General features: G+C 67.5%; 4 protein-coding genes across 4 annotated transcripts in view; 2 read left to right on the forward strand and 2 right to left on the reverse strand.

Annotated features, from left to right (window-relative positions):
* Positions 1-1052, reverse strand: part of CHLNCDRAFT_143165 (hypothetical protein) — a gene marked incomplete at both ends in the record, with an annotated part of 1573 nt that extends 521 nt beyond the window's left edge. The window contains 3 exons of the mRNA XM_005849841.1: positions 190-270; positions 417-521; positions 693-1052. Of these exons, the coding sequence (XP_005849903.1) occupies positions 190-270; positions 417-521; positions 693-1052 (546 nt within the window). The remainder of the gene's footprint in view (positions 1-189; positions 271-416; positions 522-692) is intronic.
* An 8615-nt stretch (positions 1053-9667) lies between these two features.
* Positions 9668-12044, forward strand: CHLNCDRAFT_143169 (hypothetical protein; the record flags this gene model as incomplete). The annotated part of the gene is made up of 3 exons (XM_005849581.1): positions 9668-10140; positions 10311-10375; positions 10510-12044. The coding sequence occupies 3 exons, from the start codon at positions 9668-9670 to the stop codon at positions 12042-12044; spliced, it is 2073 nt and encodes a 690-aa protein (XP_005849643.1).
* A 3384-nt stretch (positions 12045-15428) lies between these two features.
* Positions 15429-16766, forward strand: CHLNCDRAFT_143171 (hypothetical protein; the record flags this gene model as incomplete). Its single annotated transcript, XM_005849582.1, has 4 exons — positions 15429-15503; positions 15717-15873; positions 16130-16233; positions 16395-16766. 4 exons carry the CDS (start codon positions 15429-15431, stop codon positions 16764-16766), a joined length of 708 nt encoding a protein of 235 aa, XP_005849644.1.
* Positions 16767-17200: 434 nt separating this feature from the next.
* CHLNCDRAFT_15442 (hypothetical protein) lies at positions 17201-17570 on the reverse strand (the record flags this gene model as incomplete). Its single annotated transcript, XM_005849842.1, has 2 exons — positions 17201-17291; positions 17458-17570. Coding segments are annotated over 2 exons (204 nt in total), but the record flags the coding sequence as incomplete, so codon positions are not given.
* Positions 17571-21970: the final 4400 nt, after the last annotated feature.

The raw sequence follows: 21970 nt of genomic DNA on the forward strand, positions 1-21970 counted from the left end.
TGTGTGCGCAGCGGGGGCAGGGCGGGCAGGCAGCCAGTCAAGCGTCCGGCGCGAGGGCGCAGCCAGGGCATCGCCAGCGCTGTTCGGCCTCGCCGCCGCTGCCCACCCCATGGCCACCACCCCAGCCTGCTGGCCGCCACCCTCCCAGCACAAATCGCCGTTTGTAAACAGGGCAGGCGCAGCCCTCACCTCCATGCTGGCGGGCCCGATCTTGCCATCGTTGTACTCGTACAGCACCATGCCCAGGGGGCCCTCCAGGTGCTCCTCCAGCTGCGGGATGCGGTGTGGGCACGCGAGGGTGGAGGCATGGGATGCAGCAGGCGCTGCTGGTGCACGGCGTTTGGTGCATGTGGCGGCAGTGCTGGCGCAGCAGTGGCGGGGGCCACCCGCCCCCCGCTCCGTGCCCGCCCGCCCACCTTTTGCACAAACGTCTTGACCTGGTCGTGGCTGTTGTGGTCTGTCATGGCCTTCTGGTTGGCGTACAGCTCCATGAAGTGGAAGGTGCCCTTCTCGTAATCATCCTGCAAGGCAGGGCAGGACAGGCGGGGGCGTGGCGGGCGAGGGCGGACCGGTAAAGCCAGGAGGAGTGCAGAGTCGGGTTCGGTGCCCGCCAGCCAAGGATGCGGCAAAAGGAGCAGGCCTCTCCTGGGCTGATTGCCGAGCCGCTGCAGTGCCGCAGCCTCGGACCTCACCTCTGAGAACTGGAAGGCCAGCACGCCGCTGCCGCGGTCCGCCATGCGCTCGCGCGACCACTCGGCCATGCCCTCACACAGCTGCGCCACCGCCGCCTCGCTGCCCTCCTTGGCCTTGAGCGTCTTGTTGCACAGCACCTGCTTCCCCTTCCGCACCTTGATGGCGGCGGTGACCAGCAGGCGGCCACGCCCGCGGCCGCTGCTGCTGGTGCCGCCGCCTGCGGCCGCTGGCCGCCGCCGCTGCCATGCCGCCGCCGCAGATGTGGGCCGCGGCGAGGCGGCGTGTCTGCTGCCCGTCGGGCGCTGCTGTGCGGGGGTCAGGATCCACGGCTGCGCTGCGCAAAGCGCTGCGGCCTGCATGACGGCCAGAGTTTCGGTGCTGCAAAAATGGGTTGTCTGCGAGAGCCTGCACGGGATTTTGAGCCAAGTGGCTCGCGCTGGTCGAGCGGGGCAAAGCAAAGATAGAGGAGGTGACATGCTCTGCCGCCCTGATCCGATTGGCTGCCCCGCTGGCGTCCTCTCTGGCACCTCTAGGCCCGAGGCAGGTGAGGCCCTGCCCATGGTGATGCATGTATATTCGATTGATCTCAGCGTCTGTCTGGAGGAGGCGGGCTGCATAGGGTTTTGACAAGGGCGCCCCTATGTCGAGAATTGCCAGGGCCGCCGCTTCCCGGCTGCCTGCCGCCCTGTGGTGCCGGCAAACTGCCGCAGAAGGTGGGCGGGAGGATGGGTGGCGACGGCTGGATGCAGCTGGTGGGGTGCACGCCGCAGGAGAGCGGGAGCGCCCGCTGCCCTGCCGCACGTCGCCGACCCAACGTTTGCTCTCCTGCTGTTGCAGCTCGAGTATTGAGCGCCCTCGGGGCTGACCAGGGATCACACCAGGGCAGCCAGGGGCAGCACCAGCATGGTCAGCGCGGCGGGGCTAGAGCAGCTGCCGCCGCGGCTGCCGCCGGCCTGGGCGCGGGAGCGGCTGCCAGCCAGCTGTGGCCCGCCCCTGCCGACTGTGCAGCCCACCCGGCGGCAGCCCCCTTCCAGCCGGCTGCAGGGCAGGATGAGCAACACTGGCTGGGCCTGCCGCGGTGGCTGACAGGCTGGCTGCCCGGCGGCAGCGCACGGGGTGGTGCTGCCGGCGGACCGTACCTCGATGTGAGTGGCAGGGCTGCATGAGCTGGCTTCCATCTCCCTGGATTGACGGAATGTCGTCTGCATCGTTCCCACAACAGCCCGCCAACCGCGCAGCCCTGACCCGCCAGCCCTGGCCACCGCCCCCGCCGGTGTGCAGGCGATGCGTGGGGACCCTCGTGTGGGCGTCGTCATGGCCTTTGCCCTCCCCTTCCTCACCCTCTCCTTTGGCTACCAGCCCTCGCAGGCAGACATGGATGCAGGCAAGCGGGCTGCCAGCCCCTCTGCCATCCCCCCGCCTGTGCCTCCCAGCCAGCTACACGTCTGCATGACCGAGTGACGCGCTAGGCATGCGCCGCTGCTCTGCTCCTTGCCTGCAGCTGGCAAGCTGATCGAGCCTCACCTGGATCACCTGCGGCCCTGGGAGGTGGCAGGCGAGCGCCGACTTTGTGCCTGCTCTCGCAGTCGCCCGGCGTGCCCGCTCTTCCACCCCGCCCCCACCCCGGCTACCCCCCACCCGCAACACACAGCTGCACACGACTCTGCCCCCTCTTGTGCCCTCCCCCTGCCCTCCCACCTGCCTGTGCAGTGCTGGTGTGGGGCGCCGCGCGCCTGGGCTACACGCCCGACCCGGCCCTGCTGCGCAAGCTGCGGGATCGGGTGGGCGCCATCCTGCGGGAGCCGCCTACCAGCCCCAAGGCCTTCAGCCCGCAGGCGAGCTTGCGCCCACAGCGCAACGCGCCAGCAGAGAGGAGCCTGCCGCCCATGGCTGCCTGCTGCTCTGCCTTGCTGCTGCACTGCCACTCCCTCGCCTGCCTTCCGGCTGCCTGCTGGCGCAGGAGGCGTGCATGGCGGCGTGGGCGCTGTCGGTGCTGCAGGCGCAGGACCCGCAGCTGTGGAGTGCGGCGCTGGGCTATGTGGCGGCCTTCCCGGTGGGGGCCATGGACGAGGTGGGTGGGCTGGTTGTGGCGGTGTGGTGTGGGGTAGGGAGATGTGGAGGGGGCGAGTATGCGGGAATCCTCGGCTGGGTGCCTCCCCTGCTGACAGAGAGCGCTCCACGATGCTGCCTGGGCCGCAGGTGGCGCTCATCCACCTGTGGCAGGCGGCGCTGTTCACCGACCGAGGCGCCGTCACTGCGGTGGGGCCCACGGGCGGTATCGCCGCCGTCGTGCCGCGCATGCGCTCTGCCTCTGGTGCGTGGCGGCTGCATGCTGGCCTGGCCTGGCTCGTCCCTTGTGCCACCGCCTTGCTGGCCGGCTTGACGGAATGAGTTGTCGCGAGGCTGCTGCTGCCAGGCGGAGACCTTGCCCGGCTGCTGAATTCCTGACCCCGGTTGCAGATGAGGTGCGCGCCACCCTGGCCGCGGGCGGCTGCCCGCTGCCGCTGATCACGCGCTGCGAGCAGGCGTACCGCGCCGCATCGCGCCAGGCGGGGTTCGACGGGCCTTACCTGATAGAGCTGTCCATGCTGCGCCTGCTAGTCACCATTTACCAGGTGAGCCTCCAGCCACAGGAGTTAAGGAGCATTCGGCTTGTGCGTGCCTGGGCCGCGGTCCTGCTGAGTCCAAGGCTGGCAGCCCTCACCCGGCCTGGCCGTGTGCGGCGCCTGCACACCAGCGCAGGAGCTGGGCGACAGCGTGGCGTATGCACCTTTCTTCGAGGATCTGAAGATGCTGGACCTGCAGCACGCCAAGCAGGTGCGGCGTGGGCCCTGCCAGGGCCCCCACCGCGCAGGGTCGCGCCGTGTGCCTCCTCGCCTCCTCCCCGCCCGCCCACCCTGCCCCCTTTCTGTGCCTCGCCTGGTTGCCTGCCCCCTCTGCAGCTGCTGGATGACCCCTACCTGCTGGCCAAGTTCAAGTCTGAGATCTCTGGGAAGCGGGCGCGCCAGAACGACTTCACGCGCACCCTGGCCGACGTGTCGCGCACGCTGCGCGACCTGGGGCTCTACCATGTGGTGCAGGTGGGTGGTGAGGGGGAGGGCGGCGGAGGGACGGCAGGGTGTGAGGCGGTGCGCAGGCGAGCAGCGGGGAAAGTAGGCATGGGCAGCAGCACACTGGGTGGGCCAGGGGGGGCCAGGGCAGTCGTGCTGCGTGGTGGTGACGTGGCTGCCCTTCCTAGGTGCAGGAGGCGGTGGAGGATGGGCTGGTGCATGTGGACATCGCCCTGCCAGACTACAAGGTGGCTTTCTTCCTGGAGACCGCCCCCCGCATCGGCAGCAGCGCCGGCGGCGGCGGCGGCGGCCGGCTGGCGAGCCTGGATGCAGAGGGCACGATGCTGAGCGGGTGAGTGGTATTTCGTTTTGTAATCCGGTGCTGCTGCTGTGTGGCTGTGTGGGAGGCTGTGCTGCTGCAACTATCGAGCTGGCGCCCTGCCGGTGCCCCTGCCCCGGCCTTGCAGGTATATTGCCAACGAGACACCCGGCACCAAGCAGGCCAAGCTGCGCCTGCTGCAGCAGCGCGGCTGGGTTGTGCTGCCGCTCAACTGGGCCGAGACGTGAGTGGCTGGACGCCGGGCTGGCTCATCCGGCATGCCCGCTGCTTGATCTGGCACAACATGCACCCGTCCAGTGCCGCCAACCTGCCCTGTCCTGATGTGCAGCATCCGCGGGGAGGCGGAGAAGCGGCGCCTGCTGCTGCAGCAGCTGGACAAGGCGGGGGAGCAGCAGCTGATGCGGGGGCGAGTCAGGTGGGGCCAGCGCTGCCCTGCGGCGCGCTCCCTTGCCATGGCAGCGTGCTGCCGCCAGGCGCCTTGCATGCCTTGCATGTGCGCAACGCAGGAATCAAGCTTGGGCGTGCGTGTCACCCGCTCTCCCACCCGCTGCTCTGTGCCGTGCAGCTCGATGCTGCATGGTGCCATGCGGCAGGCCGAGGAGAGCAAGCTAGGGCGGGAGCGGTACGGCGACCGCGGCAGCGCTGGGCAGTACATCACCCGCACCAAGCCGCACGAGTGAGGGACCCTGGGGTGCTGTGCAGGACAGCTTGGCCATGATACCGCACCACTCGGCAGTGGCTTGCATACAACGTTGTACATTACATGTATGTGTATGCTGCCCATGTAAACGCAAATGGCCATGTAAACGCAAATGGCATGAAGATGGGAAGGTGCCACGGCAAGAACTGGTGAATGCTTGGTTGGCAGGAGCGAAAAGAGAAGAGCCCACATTAATGCAGAGGGAGCGCTGTTCCTGGCTCTGCCCACTCATGCTCTGCCGCCGCCTCCTCCCCACCAAAGGGCAGCCGGGTCGGGCGCAGGCCCGCGTCCTGGGCCGCCAGGGCTGCACACTGCTCCCGGCTGAGGTGCTGGTTTTCAGGCTTGAACCAGCGCAGCAGCGTGGGCAGCCTGAGCCTCTCCGCATCCTTCCGCAGCTTGGCACGAACTGCAGGAGGCGCAGGAACAACACGATGGGCGGCGGCAGTTGGGAGCGGCAACAGCGGCAGCTGGAGGCAGGGCAAGCGCATGGGCAAGGTGAGCGGTGAAGGGCCAGCACAGCACGAGGCCAAAACATAGCGGCGGCACTCACTCCCGCTGCCAGGGCCGGTATCTTTCTTAACCGAGGTGCCGGGACCAGCCGCACGCCGCTTGGCCGTGCTGCCGCCACCAGCCGTCGACGACGCCGCTCGCTTGCGCCCGGTGCTCTTGGGCTCAGTGCTGCGGCCCCGCCGCCTGCTGCCGCCAGTGCGCCGCGCACTGCCTGTGGCGGCATCGCCTGGTGCAACAGGAGTGAGCTGAACCGCCTCGCTCTCGGGCTCTAGCAGCTGAGCGGCGGCAGCGGCAGGTGCCGGCGACGCTGCAGCCACAGGAGCTGGCAGCTCCTGCAGCATGGGAGGCTGTTGCTCTCCTTCCTGCTCCCCCACCTCCTGCTGCTCCTCCTCCACAGTCTCCATCCTGGCAACTGAAGTTGGCAGGGGCAGGGCTGCATTGGCGCTTGCCACCGCGGGTGAGGGCGGCGGCGACACAGCTGCCGCCGTTGCTGCGGGGGCCAGTGACACTGGCTTCGAGCCCGCATCCTCCGCCTCCGCTTCCGAAGCCATGGCTGGTGCTGGTGCTGGGCGGGGTGAGGAGGGTGCTCTGGTCACAGCTGGCGCTGGTTGCTCCTTCTCTTCCTCCTCGCCATCCACATCCATGGCGGCGGCCGCTGCCGCCGCTGCCACTGGCTCTGCCGCTGCCGCCACTACTGGCAATGCCACTTCAGCCGGTACCGGTGCTGCCGTGGATGCGTCTGCCTCCTCCAGGGCTGCCAGGACCGCAGGGATGGCTGCCACAGCTTCCGACTCTGCTGGAGGCTCGAGAGCGGCAGGCATCCCTCCCGGCGCCGGTGTGTGCTTTTCAGGGTTCAGACCGAGGGCAGGGCCAGCAGAAGCCTCATCTGGCGCTGCCTCCAGCATTTGGAGCAGCGCTTGAGCATCTTGCAAGGCGTTGCGGTAGGCTTGCACCCGCTCCTTGTGCTAGGTGTCCACTTTCTTGCACCGCACCGCTGTACAACATCAAAGCAACACGCGCAGGGGGCCAGCATGTGTCAGAGAGGGAGCATAGATGGCTGCCGAGACAAGCAAGCAATGGCAATGTTTGTAGGCCGCCTCTCCAGCTGCCGTAACTCATACACTGACAGCGGGAGCGGCAATGCTGGCTGTGCTGCCACAGCGCACCTGCCACCTCGTGCTGCGGCTGCAGTTTGCCCCGCTGGCGCTTGTCCGGCTTGCCAGGTGGCATCGTGAAGTGCCAGCACTTCACGTATTTGGAGAGAGGGCACCGCTGTACGCAGTCCGCCAGCACACTGCACCACAAACATCGTGCATGGTGCCAGCAGGTGGTCATGGTGCAGCCGCTGGGGGCGTCCAGGCTGGCTGGGCACCACCTCCCATTCTGTTGCTACCCAGGTACATACAGATCAGAAGTCATGCTCCCAGCAAGGTACCCAGCACGCGGCACCCAGATACCTCTCCAGGTGCTGCTGGTTGTCCTGGGGGTCCCCCGCCTCAAAGCGAATGGGCACCGCTGTCTCCAGCTGGTTGCTTTGCAAGAAGCCCTGTGGTCACAGCACAGACAGCACAGCATGTTCAGCAGGTCTGTATCGAGCCCTCCCTGGCCCCCCCACCCCACCCACCCTCCCACTCGTGAGCAGCCGCTGGAAGCCATGCCTGCTGGCTTACCACAACGGGCTGGCAGACGTGGCACAGCTTGCCGTCGCCAGCCCGGCTGCAGCGTATTTGCGCCACAAGCTCTGCTGGCAGCCGCCAGCCGTCGGGACTGGGCGCTGGCGGCCGGCCCGCCGCCACGGCGGCATCAACCTCGTCCAGCACGCTTCGCAGGGCGGCTCGCAGGCCGGGGATGGGCTCAAAGAGGGCTGCAAAGCACCTCAAACGAGGCGCATGAACAGCTTGGATGCATGGCCACCTGTAAGGTAGGTACCAGAAACATGATGCAGCTGCGCCGTGCAACAAACAAAGTGTGAGCATCCCACGCGACTTGCCTGCCACAGACGCATCTCTGCCAGCCTGAGCTCGGCACAGAGCCAGGGCAATGGCCCTGCGCACGGCAGCTGCCGAGCCCTGCAGCTTTACGGCCCCCAGCAGGCGCGCCGCATCCTCACCACTGCCTGCACCACCCAGTACACTGAATCAATGGATCGCAGGTGCAGTCTGGGCAGCAACTGGATACCAGCAACGCAGCAGGCTTTCCCGTCCCAGAACATGCAGCTCTGCCGGCTGGCTGCGAGGTGATGCCCCTCTTCTTCAGCTGGCTACACCATGTGCCTCACTCACCATGCTGGCAGAGAGCTGCTGCTAGGCTTGCCAGCGGCTCCTTGCTCAGCCGGCCAAGCAGAGCACGGCCAGCTGGGCTCTGCAGCTCATGGAACATTACTGCAGCCAACTGTGCCGCTGCTTGCTTCCCACCTGCATCCAACTGACACAGCAGCTTGGCATGTGATGGCTACTGCCCGACCGCCCCCAATATCCATCCCACGGTTCCCTGCGCTCAGCTGGCAGGCACCCACCCTCCCCAGCCTCGGCCGCTGCGACAAACAGCGAGGCCAGCTCGCTCATCTCGCCCGCGTCTGCTAGCCGCTGCGCCACCGCCTTCACCGTCTTGGGCAGCTTCCAGCACCCCCGCTCGTCCCGTACCAGCTGCTCCAAGTTGTAGAGCCCCAGGTCGCCGTCAAAGCTGCAACACAGGCGCGGCAAGCAGTACTGAATCGGCCATGGCAGACCCCGTCACTGTGTGTGTTGAGTCGAGGCATCAGCAGCAGCGCCCGCCTGCATCCTGCCCGCTTCATGCCACTCACATGCGCACAAAGGGGCCACTGGCCAGGAGGTCCAGGTTCGTCCAAGATCGACATCGCGGCTCTTTCAGCTTCTGGCACACCGACAGCATGCCGTCCCTGACAGCCGCTTGGTCGGCCACGTCAGCAGGCAGCTTTGCGCTGAGCCCCGCCACCACCAGTTCGAAGGCCCTCTGGGATCCTTCATGAAAGTGGCCTGCAACGAAGGCAGTGCAAGCAGCATTTGCTGAAGGCGTTGATGGCAAACGGTTTGTTGCCGACGCAACCTGACCAAAAACGCACATCCAATGAGGAACCGTAACGGCTTGCAGATGCATTCGTGGAATGTGGCGGCAAGCTTGGCGGTGCTGTCCGTTGGCGTCCCTGCAGGTTGGGAAAACTGCGCACGCTTGGAAACTGGAACAGCTGGAAGCTGGAACAGCGGGGCCAGCGCCAGCGGCGACAGCGGCCGCCAGCGCCCTGCATGCCCGCAGGGGCTGCCCCGATCGCGGCCTTGCCTGTTGCGACCCACTTCACCAGGGGAACAAGCTCGGGCCGTGAGGCGAGCAGGGCTGTCGCCTGACAGTCCATTTTTTTTTCTGGCACCTCAGCAACAACCAATCGTCGCCACCACAAGGTGACCTGAATTGAATTGCTCTGTGGCGATAAGTGGACTAGAAGGGCCGTGAGAAGTCCAGAATTAGCAGTACAGGCACTACATTTACTCCGCACTCACTCCCAATGACATTAATCTGGCTCTGCTTCAAGGAAACAGCTGGCGGGTCAGAAAAATGAAGCTACACGCATCCAGGGCTTCACAGCTGCTCATGCATGCTCCCGCCACATGCCAGTGGCGGCATACGTTGGGTATACCTGGTGGGCTGCAGTCAACGTGCCAGCGTATAAAGGCGAAAATCATTCGTGCCTGAGCTGCCATCAGAGACAAAGAGCAGAGTTGCTGACACACGTGTAGGTTGCTGCTCGGCTCCCGCCCGCAGCGCCGCATGCAGGGTGCACAGAGGGGCGGCGCCGCTTGCAGGGGAATCGGCGGGGGCCGCGGTGCCCCGGCTTTGATTTCTGCCGGAACAGAGAGCAATGTGAAAGCAGGCCACATGGGTTTCCTGCTCGCTGTCACAAAATGGGCAAGAGCCCCACGATGATGCTAGGAGCGCTGATTGTGATTCCCTAATCCGACCTTGGGGTCGCATTCGCGTCTCCTCCGTCCCACGCCACGCCGAGTTTGGCTCACCCTCGGCACCCGGTTCTTGCCCTGCCTCACTGCCACGCCCCTCAGCCCTGCTGGAGACGGGAGGCATAGACGTGGTGGCCCCAGCGCCAGCTATGCAGGTGCGCCCTGCAGCTTGAGAAGTGACCTTTGCCGGGCAGCGGAAAACTGTCGGGACTCGGCCGCGCTCCACGCTGGGGAGCCACGCGCGCCGTTGGGCGCGCTACAAGCAGCGGGGAGCTGCGCCTAGGAGGGCGCCGGCCGGCGGCAACGGCGGCGGCGGTGCGTCCTGCCCCTAACCTACCCACAGACCTTTGGGAGACTCCAATGGGTAGCCCAATGAACTTCTCCCTTGATCTGATCCTTTCAAATGTGGCTGCTGCTTCAGGCTGCTTCGACAGAGCCTGCCGCACCTGCCGACCCGCCTCGCGAGCCGTCGCTGGCGCCTGCCGCACCTGCCGACTCACATCGCGAGCCGTCGCCGGGGCCTGCCACGGCTGCCGACCCGCCTCGCAAGCTGTCGCCGGCGCTTGCGGCAGCTGCTGAGCCGCCTCGCGAGCCGTCGCCGGGGCCTGCCGCGGCTGCCGACCCGCCTCGCGAGCCGTCGCTGGCGCCTGCCGCGGCTGCCGAGCCGCCTCGCGAGCCGGCGCCGACGCCTGCTGCGGCTGCCGAGCCACCTCGTGACCCATCGTCGCTGCCGGCCGCCGCTGCCGCGCAAGCCAAGCCGGGCAAGCCGGGCCAGCACCTGTTGAAGCATGAGGTCACGGCAGAGACGCGGGCGGCAGCGGCTGAGGCCCTAGGCGCCGACCCTGTCCAGGCGGGGCTGGCAATCTGGGAGCTCAGGTGCGGGGGAGGGGGGGGGCAGCCGGGTGCCCCAGCCCTGCCTGCCTGGACGGCTTGCAGCTGTGCTGGTCACTGCCCGCCACCCCAACTCCCACCGCATCCTGCACTGCCCAAGGAAAGCGGCTGGCCGCTGTCAACGGCGCCGCCGTACCCTGCCTTGCACCCCGCAGGCAGCCGGAGCTGCGACACATGTTTGGCGTCGTGTTTGGCGTGCAGACCGCGAGCGGCAACAACGGTGGGGCACTGCTGCGCTCCAACCACAGGCAGCCGTTGCCGCCATAAGCATGCGCCGGCCTGTCGCCGTGCTGCGCCCACCCACCCCGAATGCTGACGAGCGCATCTGCCTCGAACGCCCGCCCCTCCCTGCAGGCTGGATGCGCGGCAAGCTGCTGCAAGCCGTGGGCCTCCCCACACGCTGGCACCCCGATGACGCAGCAGCACAGGAGCAGCAGGCCGCGTCCCCGGGTGGCAGCCACGGCTCGCAGCCAGGCGGCGAGGCTCCCGAGGGGAGGAAGCGGGGGCGGCAGCGGCATGTGCCGGCGCGGCTGCAGGATTCGGAAGACAGCGCGCCCCGGGTTCGAGCTGTCAAGAAGAAAGCCATCGCACACACGCCGACAGAATCCCTGGGCGGCACCAGCAGCGGCGGCGTCAGTGCCAAGCCCGTGCGGCAGGGCACCAGCCCGCCCCCGCACCCTGCCCAGCCTGACATCGGAGCCGGCGGGTCTGGCGGCGCCGCACCCACCATTGTGCTGATGATGGGGCCGGGTGCGCAGCTGCCGTACTGGGCAGGCGGCCAGCCTGGTGCGCAACCGGGGCAGCCACAGGCGCCGCCCTGGCAGCAGGCGCCGCAAATACAGCAGCCTGGCGGTGCGCCGCCGCAGCAGCAGTTTGTGGTGCTGCAGCAGCAGAGCAGCGGCGGGCCCGGCTCCAATGTGGAGCAGGCGGCGCTGGCGGCGCTGCAGGCGCTGGGCTGCCTGCCCCCGGGCGCTCAGCCGCCGCCGGGCCTGATGGCGGCTGCGCTGGGCCTGACACCCGGCGCACAGCCACAGCCGCAGGCCGCAGACAGCATGCCTCTCGTCCTGCAGCCGGGTCAGGCCAACAGTGGCGCCTGGCCAACCCTGCTGGGTCCCAGCGGCCTGCCTGCCGATAGCGCAGCGGCCTGGGAAGCCTACCAGCGGCAGCAGCAGCAGCAGCAGCGCCTGCAGCAACAGCAGCAGCAGCAGGAGCAGCAGCTGCAGCTGTTGCAACTGTACCAGGAACAGCAGCGTCACAAGCAGCAACGCCAGCTGCTGCAGCACTATCAGGAGCAGCTGCAGCTGCAGCAGCACTTACAACGTCAACAGCAACAGGAGCAGCAGCTGCTGCTTCAGCATCAGCGGGAGCAACAACTTCAGCAGCAGCAACAGCAGCAGCAGCAGCAGCAGCTACACTTGCGGCAGCAGGAGCAGGAGCAAGAGCAGCAGGAGCAGCAGCAGCGCCAGGCCCAGCTGCAGGCTGCCCAGCCGAAATCGGTGCAGATGCCGCCGCCAGCACCGAGGCAGCCAGCAGCCAGCACATCGTGTGCGGTGGTGCAGCCTGTGGACGTCAGCGGGGGCGGTGCAGCTCGCGCAGCCACCGCCGCCAGCCCATTTGCCCAGGAGGCTTCAGTGCCCCTGCCTTTAGCGCAAGTGAAAAGGGAGGAGCCGGCGCAGCAGGCGGCGGCGCAGGAGGGCAGGGAGCCGTCGTTTCTGCAGCAGCAGCTGCTGCTGTCGGGGTTGCAGCCCGATCCCAGCCTGTTTGCCGGGGTGGACGCGCTGAGCTGGTCGGCCTCCTTTGCAACCCTAAGCGCCGACCTGCACACCCTGTTCCAAGCCTGGCAGGACGGCAGGGTGTCGCTCAGCCTCCCACCCAACGCACCCTCGTGAACACGATTTTTCCCCCATGAACAAGGGTTGGTCCTGCCGCCAGTACGTCATTGAGAATTGCCGCACAGGTAGTGTCCTTTCCTTCCTCCATTCTTTCTACGAACCCCCTCACAAGCGAGTATTTCTCTCCTCGCAGCTGAACATAACGATAATTGAAGTTTCAATAATTGAAGTTCCTTCTACTTTTGAAGTTCCTTCTACTCACCCGCTTACCTCCACCCGCTTTGCCTCGGCCCACCTGTCCTGTCAGTAGAGACGGCCATACTCCTCTCATGCCTTCCTATTTGCTCGCAACATGGTGATGTGTCCCTTCCTCGAGGGAGTGTAAAGGGCCTGCTCCCAATTCCCGTCTCCAAGGAGTGAGACGGCCGGCAGTGCGGCCAGCAGGTTGCAGGGGCAAAGGGGCAGCCCTCACTTGCATGTGGGGCAATCATTGCCCTCATCGAGGTGGTTTGGTCTCTTTTGTTTGTGCCTTTGACAAGACGCAAATGCCTTGTCTTTGGCCGGGAGATTTGCGAGCAGTACGGGTGGCGCTTTGCCTGTAACAGGCGCGCATGGTTTGGATTCAGCGCCGGATTCAGTGCCGAAGCTAACTGAACTCCCAGAGAGCGGCCCCGTGGGGTGCTGTGCATGGAACGCGGGCGACTCCACCCCCCGGCCTGTAACTGGTTTATTACTAGGCTCCGCGCCTCTTGAATCGGTCAGGCAACTGTGGACAACGCTGAATCTCTCCCGCACCCCCCTGGTTACCCACCCTTTTCATCCCACCAGGCCCTACCTCTCCCCGCCTTGCACCGCCCCTCCACTACGCTGAGCTGCGGGTCCCAGACGAGGAGGCGACTGCACCCGCCAAGCCCTCGAGTACCGCAGCCATCAGACATGGCTCCGCCCCTGGCGGCGGCGGCCATGCCGACGCCACACGCCGACGCCGCCACAACCAAGCAGCTGCAGCCGCCCATCAAAGTCAGCAGCCACCGGGCATTCAAGCCACCCAGCTCGGCGGTCTCCGCTGCAGCCCTGCACTTCCACGCCGGCACCCTGGTGTTCAGCAGCCCGGAGATGGAAGGCGACTACTGCCGCTCCCAGCTGGAGCGCCTGGTGGCCGCCGACCGCAGGATCGCGCTGCCGCACGTGCTGGTCCACGTGGGCCTGCTGCTCAAGGTCATCCACTCCCAGGCCAGCGCCGGCAGCATTGCGGTGTGCCTGCTGGCCACCCTGTCAGTCATCCTCACCGCCTGGCTGTCCTCCGCCCGGCCTCAGCTGTGGGCGCGGTGAGGGGCTGCTGGGCTGCACGCGCGCAAGCCGGTGGCCGGGCAGGCGCATGCTGTCCGGCTGCCAGGAAGGCATTGCGCATGCCAAACCTCTGGCGTCGAGCCGCCTTGGCGCCTTGCTCACCCCTGCCGCCGCCATCGTGTGCTCCCCCTGCGCAGCATCCGCGAGCCGTGCCTGGCAGCGGGGCATGTCCTGTACATGCTGGAGGGCAGCAGCATGCTGCGCAGCTTTGCAGTCGTGCTGTGCTCGCCACGGCTGGCCATGTGGCTTGCGGCGGTGATGACGTCGGCGGTGCCCTGGCTGCTGCTCGACCCGCTGCTCCTGCCCATCAAGTACAGCCGGCTGCGCTGGGTGCAGCCCCTGTCGGCCGCCACGCTGCTGCCGAGCAACTCGCTGAGGTGGGTGGCACAGAGGAAGGGTGGGGCGCCGGGGGCGGTATGCCCGCCGCCAGCTGTCCCGCCGCCAATCGCCGGCGCCGTGATCGACCTCTGCCTGCCTGCTGCTTGCTGGCGGTGGCCGGTGTGCAGGTGCAGCCTCAACGTGTCGCAGTGCGCGGCGGCGTGCAGCCAGTTCCGGGAGGCAGGCGCGGTGCTGGGCCTGCTGGGCCGCCTGGTGTCTCCCGCCGCGGCGCTGCTGGGCGGCGGCGCCGCCGACTGCGCCTGCCCCGCCATCATGGCCTACCTCCAGATGTTCTTTGGCGTGGTGGTGCTGCTGCGCATCGCCAAGGAGCGGGAGCGGCGGGCGCGGCTGCAGCATGCGCTGCACATGGGCTGCGAGGCGCTGGCGGACCAGCTGCAGAGCATGGAGAAGGTGGGGCCGGGCGCTGCATCGCGTGCGTGGCAGGGGGTGGAGTTCGGTGCATGGGCTGGGGGAGGTCGTGACTGGAGAGTTGCTGGCCGCTGCCCACCCTGGCTGCAGCCGCTGGCGGTGGAGGCCTGCGAGCTGCTGTTCCTGGGGGCCGTGCTGTGGGCCCTGGCGCAGCAGCTGCCCCTGCTGCTCCCCTGAGCTGATCAGGGCAGCCGTGAACGGATTCGACAGCAAGCCGTCTTTAGCACGATATCCCAGTTTTTCGCATCCCTATTCCATCCAAATTCTTTTGTCACCTAGCTTCTTAAGTATGATAATGGACTTTGTTGGCCTGGATCAACGTATTGTTCTGCTCACACAATGCAATACTCGGCCGAGGGACACAAGGGTCTGATGAGGACAGCAGTGCTGCGCAGGCGGTGCCACATAGTAGCTGCCTCACCTCCATGCAGCTACCTCCCTCGCGCACTTCCTCTGCTGTGCACCTTCTCATGAGGTGAAAAGGAGGGCGCAGGGCGTATGAGTGCCCCGGCACAGCGCTGCTTGCGAGCACTAAACTTTGTGGCTCTCCTGCTGTTGGTCGACGGTGAGTGAAACGCAATTGTGAGGCCCTGCTGCTTACTTGTTTTGGACAGCGGCGTGCGGTGCAAACACCTGTGCCGGCCGGGCGAGTTCCCCCCCCCCGGAAACTTGCTTGTTTCCGCCAGGGTGTGCATGTTCTGTGAGCGATTTGTGCCTGTGAGTGCATTACACATCGTCCGGGGTAGGGCGCCGTGAGAGCCGGAGCGGCAGGTGTCCTGGCGCCGCACCGGTCGCGAGGGACGCTTCCGCGGAACCGTTGCTGCGCCAAATCTCCCTGTGCTCCAACTGCCATGCAGGAGCCGCGGGCGTGTGCATCCAACACCGCAAAAAATGCAGCATGTGCAGCGCGAATGGACGCATGTGCGTTACTGTTTCCAGAACGGTGTGGTGGCGCGGTCGGTGCCGTTCACGCTTGTGACCCTTGGCGGCCATGCCCCCCACCCCATGTATCGCAGATGCACACGGTGCGAGCTTGGGTACACGGTAGGCGGATACGGGCAGTGCACGCAGTGTAGGGCGCCAGGAACCAAGGACCCATCCCTCTACTGCTCAAAATGCCACTCGGCCAACCCCCAGCGTTGCACCCAGGTCGGGCGGCCTGCCTACTGCATCATTACTGCTTTTGCTTTTTGCTTTTTGTGTTTACAGTCTGCATATCCGCAAAGGAACTTGCGACACAGACCCCTGCGGCCATACAGGAGCTCTGCTCATCACCCACCCCTCATGCTGGTGCAGTGTCTGGAGAAGGGCACTAATGCGGGCTTGGCGTTTGTAAACTCCCGGGGTGCCTGCCAGCGGGTACGGGTGGGGGGTGTGGCCGGGTTAACAGTGCTCTGTTGCGACCCGCAGCAGCACAGATGGGGTGCCTCAGGCATTGATGGGCCACAGACATTGTGGTCCTGGTGGTGTGCGTGCGTGTGTGGTGGCGGTGGTGATGGCATGGCCCTGATCCGGTGCACCTGGTAGCACAACATGCATTCCACGCGCACTTGCACCCCTCTCCGCCTGCAGTGCGATGCCGTCACCCCCGGATGCCAGCGGTGCAAGAACAGCAGCGGGCGCTGTGTCGAGTGCCAGGCCACCTTCCTCCTCACGCCCAACGCCACCTGCAGCCCCTGCTTTTACGACGAGGACTGCCTGGCGTGTAGCAACATCCAGGAGCGCTCCTGTGAGTGGCTGTGGCTGATGCATTGTGATGCGAGGGGTGGGGGTGGATGAGCGGGTACTGCACCTCTGGCCAGCGCTGCTCGCACACCCTTCTTATTGAGCAGCTCAAAATGGGGTGAGACAGGTGGGCGCTGTCCGATGTGTTGGAGCATGCTGCCAGATGCCAGCCGACCATGGTGCTGGCCATGGCCTCGAGGCTGGCGGCATTGCCTGGCTGACACCAGTGCCGGCTGCTCTGGCCTCCTGCCGCCTCGCAGGCACCAAGTGTGTTGACTTCATGGGCGTGATTGATGGTGCGTGCAAGCTGTGCATCCAGGACGACCTCTGTTTGCAGTGCAACGGCAACCGCTCATTTTGCCAGGTCAGGCCGTGGAACCAGCCAGCGGGGGGCTGCCCTGCCAGATTGGCGTGCATGCCACGCCCGAGCGCTGGGCTTGCATGCCTGGCTGGCCGCTGCCCTACCGCCCAGCAGCAGCCTCTGAGCCCAGCATCCCTGCTGCTGCCTGTGCATTGTCGATGAAGAAGTGCGTGCCCGGCTACAAGTCGGTGGGTGGGGTGTGCACGCTGTGTATCGACCCCGATTGCGTCAGCTGCCTGCGAGACATAGACACCTGCTTCGGCTGCCTGCCCTTCCACGGCGTGCTGGACAACGAGTGCGTGGAGTGCATAGACAGGAACTGTTTGAACGGCGACCTGGACCCCTACTCATGCCGCAACTGCACCAACGGGCTGGCCGCCGACCGCCACACGGGCAGCTGCGTCAGGTGCACGCTGCCGGGCTGCGCCACCTGCGACTCGGCAGACCACCACAGCTGCCTGTGGTGCGTGCCTGGGTGGAACCAGGTGCTGCGCCAGGATGGCAAGACCTGCACCTGCAAGAAAGCCAGGCCTTGAATGTGGCGCGCTGCAAGGCCCGCCGGGCCAGCGATTTTGCCCCAACCTCGGTGCTTTCTGCTACGCCCCGCTCAATACCGCCTCAGTACCCTCAGCGTACTTTCCGTTTCCCGCCATCCCTTTCCATATGCTCTTCGCCTGTTGACCAACCACACCCCACTCAAGCCCCCACCATACCCAGGCAGCAACCCCCCTAGAATAAAGTAATGACTAATCATGCCCACACCCTGGCCTGAGATCTTCTTCAGCCTTTCATCGTACACCATGCATGTCGCATCAAAGTAACATCCGCAGAGCAATGTACAGGGCCCTGCATGGCTCACCTCCACTCACAAGGCAAGCACAGCGCGCTGCACTTGGGCTGTCGCCACAGGCAGCTGCTGGTGGGGTAGCTGTTCAGGCCTGGCCTCTGGCTGTCAGCTGTGGTGGCTGTGGCTGTGGTGCGGGTGCTGCTGCAGCCAGGCCTCAATCTGCTGCCGCAGCTCGTGGTTGGAGATGAGCTGCTCCTTGGACAGCGGGGCACGGCTGCAGGAGGGCGGCGGCCCACAGGGGAGATGAGGGGCAGGGGAGAGCCGGAGCGAGGGCCAGCCAGGCAGCCAGGCCCGCCAGCAGCAGACAGGGACAACCTGGGGCAGCAGCAGGCAGGATCCAGCGGCAGCTGGGTGGCGTGGGGAGGCTGCCATGCAGTCACCTGAATGGGTCTGTGCTGCTGGACATGAGGTGGCGTTCGATGGTGGAACGATCCAGGGTGGTGCGGCTGTCGGGCAGCAGCACCGGATCCTGCAAGGCGGCGGTTGCAAGGGGCGGGTGTCGAGAGGGCAGGCAGCCAGCAGCAGGGAGGCAGCGCGGAAGAAGCCAGGGAGCGCCAGGGCAGGCGCAGGATCCCAGCATGAGGCCCAGCACGCCATGCCAGCAGCAGCCCTCGCCTGCATGAGGGTGGCCAGAATTGGGTCCAGGTACTCCTCGGGCACCTCCGCCACCTCAGCATCCTCGCCACCTGGCACCACCTGGCCGCCGTCCCCGCCGCCTGCGCCGCCCCTGCCGCCTGCCGACGCTGCTGCCGCCTCCCTGGCGGCCACCAGGGCTGATACGGCCTGGGTCAGGCGCTGCACATCGGCAGCGACGCGGCATTCGACGCCAAGCGGCGGCTCGGGCCGATCCGCTGCGGCGGCGGCCGCCTCAGCTGACAGCGGCTCCACCTGAGCCAGCTGCAGGCAGGGCAGGTGCTTGCTGTTATGACGGTGTGTGCGCGTCCCCATGGGGTGGAGTGTGTGGGGAAGGGGGCTAGCTGGACGCAAGTAAGAGGGTGGAAGGGGTTGCGGCCCCGCACGCAGGGCTTGGTGCATGGGGGCGGCGGCAAGGGCGCAGGCGGCAGGGTCGCACCTCCACGCCCCGCAGGCCCCGCAGCACATCGTCAGTCAGAGCCGCCTGCCGCCCCAGCGCGCGCAGCAGCGAGTTGCGCCGCCTCGGCTGCCTGCCCTGCGCTGCCCCCTGCTCCTGCCCGCCGCCGGGAGGCGCAGCGGCTTCCCAGCTGGCCGCGCCGCCATCCCCAGAGCTGCCGCTGCCGGCGCCTGCTTCCAGCGCTGCCTTGCTGCTGCCGGGGCCACTACCGCTGCCACCCGCCTCCCCCTCCCCATGCTGCCCCGCCTCCTGCTGCTGCTCAGCCTCCCACAGCGCCACCAGCAGGCCAGCCAGCGGCTGCAGCAGGTGCGCGTTGCGCAGGCGCAGCTGCTGCGACAGCAGCCGGTTGGCGGCCAGCCGCTCCAGCGCGCGCCGCGCCCTGCCGCTCACAAACTGAGGCAGAGCAAACCCCAGCACCTCTGCATAGCCGGGGGGGAAGCAGCGGCAGCAGCGCTGGAAGGCATGCATGCATCAGGGGATGCCCAGGTGCGGGCACAGCACACCCAGCACGTCAGCGCAAGCCCCATGCACAACCTCTCCCCTCTCAAAGGCCCAATGCTCCTTCCACCCCCCCACCTGCGAGCCGCTGCATGTTCATGTCGCCTCCCTCCAGAAACAGCTGCGGCATCTCGCCTGCACGCAAGGAGCAGCGCCAGCAGGGCAGCCCGATAACGCGGGAACGCGCTGAGGCCCTGCCATGCAAGTGCCTCGACTTGCTGTGATGCAGAAGCGTGGTCCCACCCCAACCCAAACGCGGCATCACCACCAGCACTACCAGCACCACCATCACCACCACCAGTGGCCCCCCTCCTCACCCGCCAGCAGCTCCAGCGTGCGCAGCAGCACCAGCGCATAGTCGGCGGTGGAGGTGAGCAGGCGCAGGTGCTGGGCGGAGGGCTGGCCCGCGCCGTTGCGGCCCCAGGCGCTGTCCATCGACTGAAGAGAGGGGGGAGGGAGGGGAGGGAGGGGAGGGAGGGCGGCGTGGGGTGGCTCACCATGGCACGGCGCAGCGCGGCATCACGCCCAGCGTGGCACAGCATGCAGTTCACGCACCACCGGCGGCCGCAGCAGGCCAGCCAGCCTGGCGCAGCCACGACGCACGGCGCCGGGCCCGGCTGGCGGCTGCCCGCCCCCGTGCCAGCGGCCGCCACTGGCGGCAGTCACTGCCAGCAGCCTGCCGGCAGCGGCTCTGCATGCGGGCGCCAGCCAGGCGGGCAGGCAGGCAGGGGCCCACCTCTAGCGAGGCCACCAGCTCAGTCAGCATGCGGTTGACGTGGTCAAACAGGTGGTGCAGGAAGCGGGCGCACAGGTCGGCGTCTGCACAGGGGCAGGCGCGGCGGCGGCAGCCGGCAGAGCGCGTCACCCCAGGCGCGGGCGCCTGCACTTAACCCCGCCCCCAGCAGGTGCCAGGCAGCGGCCCTGCAGGGCAGTGTCGCCCGCCTGGGCTTGCGGCGCGGGCCATGCAGGCCCACCCACCCACCCACCTGCCAGACAGGCGTCTTTGAACAGGCCGCGCAGCGCCGCCACGGGCGCCGAGAAGTCGGAAGGGAAGGCGGCGGGGGGGTGCAGCAGGCCTGCAGGGCAGCCATGGGTGGCGGCACAGCCAGCGAGAGATGGCGCCGGCGGCGGGACGGAAAGCAGGGGCAGCCTTTTCCTGGCAGGCAGGCAGGCAGGCTGGCACGCAGGCAGGCGACGGCGTCACTGCCTGCTCACCGCAGCCCTCCACCAACAGGGCGAAGAAGTTGGAGGCCTGCCCCCACAGGTGCGGCCTGCCAAACAGGCGCATCATGGCGGGGAGCAGGCGGCGGCGGGCCACCGGGTTGATGCCTAGCTCTCTCAGCAGATCCTGCGGCACGTGCAGGAGACGGGGCAGGCGGCAGGCTGTGGCACGGAGAGGAACAGCGGGCGTGCCAGCCAGCGCGGCTGGCACAGCGGAGGCAAGTGGTGGAGACAGCAGCAGAGGCGGGGGCCAGATTGGCGGCGGGGGCAGGCGCGTCGCAGCCAGGCACGCCTCACCAGCTCCTGCACCCCCTCCAGCACCATGTGCATCAGGCGTGACTGGACCTCGGGGCTCACAATCTGCGGGGGGCGGGGCGCCAGGGGGCGCAGCGCAGCGTGACGTGAGCACACGAGTCGCCACGGGGCGTAGCGGAGGCGCGCGGGAACGCTGCCCTTCGCCCCCAGCGCAGCCCCCTCCCCCCCCTCCCCCTCCTCTCCCGTCCTCTCTCCCTGCCTGCCGCTCCTGCCCCAGCCCGCGCCCTCACCCGCTCATCCTCCAGGTGCGCCACGACAAACTCCACGATGTGGCGCAGCCCCAGCCCCAGCATCGCCTCGTGGTCTAGCACCGCGGGCTCGCAGCGGTGCACGGCGTGCACCTGCGTACGGGGACGGGTTTGGGCGGGTGGGCGTGAAGGGCGGGGTGCAGCGGACACAGGCAGCACCAGGTCAGAAGCGGGCCGCGGCCTGAAAGGTGGGTGGGCTTGCACGCCCGCACTGGCCGCCTCTTCACAGGACCCAGGCCTGCTGACCACACACACACACACACACACCACCACCGTTGCCCGCCACCCACGCCCACCATGTCGAGCAGCGAAGAGATGTACAGCTCCGGGACGTATCGCAGCAGGCCGTCCCGCTGCTCCGCCACCGCCTCCACCAGCTGTGCAGTGGCCACCGACAGCACAAAGGCGGCCTGCTGGCGCCAGGGCGACAGCAGCCAGCACTGCGCCCACTCATGAGAGCGCAAGCCACGCGAGAACTCCTGCTGGCACTCGCGCCGCGTCTGGTCCAGCATGCGGCTGCCGCCCCCTTCCTCCACGCTGTGGGGCAGCGGCAGGGCGGTGTGGGGGGTGGTGTGGGAGGGCGGCTGTGGTGGTGGCCGGGTGGTGGCAAGGCGCCCCAGCAGGCCACATCGACTAGCCAGCCTCCCCCCGGGCACATGCACTCGCCCACCTGGCGCTGACGGCGCACAGCCCCGCCATGGCCGCCTGCATGGAAGCCAGGTGGCTGAGGGAGCCGCGCATGAGGGGCGCCGCCGACACGTGGCACAGCACCAGCAGCCGGTCGCGCAGCCAGACGTCGCTGAAGGCTGCGAGGGCGGGCAGAAGGGGGAGGGTGGGGTGGGTGGGTGGATGAGGCGTGCTGGGAGGGAGGGTGAGGTGCCGCAGGCCCGCAGGCAGGCAGGACAGAGACCAAGCTGGCAGCAAGTTGGGGAGGCAGGGCGGCGACCTGGGCATGCAGGCTGTGCCTGCGACAGAAACAGAAACAGTGGAGTGGAGGCAACGGCAGCGGGACGCACATGGACCCTGCAGCGCGTGCTCCCGCAGGCGCAGCGGCGAGTCGTATTTGACCACCGCCCCCAGCGGCAACTCCTCTAGCGCCTGCCTGTCTTCCTCTGCAGCACACAGGGGGCATGTGTGAGACGGTGCAGCAGCGCATGCTGTGCCTGCTGCGACCTGCGGCAGCTGCGCGCGAGGGGCGGTGGGAGGAGGGCCCCACGCTGGGCACGCCGGCGCCGATNCTGGGGGTCAGCCCCACAGCTGGGCGGTGCCAGCAGCCTACCGGTGGGCGGGTGCTCTCGGGCCAGGTGCGACAGCGTGCCTCCCAGCCTGCCGGCATCAAAGTAGGGGTCGCTGCCGCCGCCCAGAGGGCCACCCTGCACGCTCAGTTGGAGGAGGGCCAGACAGGACGGGGGCTGGTGGAGCCTCCGGACCCCCCACCCGCCACCCCTCCATAGCCGCCCCGCTTCCAAACCTTGCGGCACATGGCGGCTACTGCACTTGCTGGGTCCACCCCCCCCCCCC

Source organism: Chlorella variabilis, assembly GCF_000147415.1.
Source record: "Chlorella variabilis unplaced genomic scaffold CHLNCscaffold_5, whole genome shotgun sequence".
NCBI lineage: Eukaryota > Viridiplantae > Chlorophyta > Trebouxiophyceae > Chlorellales > Chlorellaceae > Chlorella > Chlorella variabilis.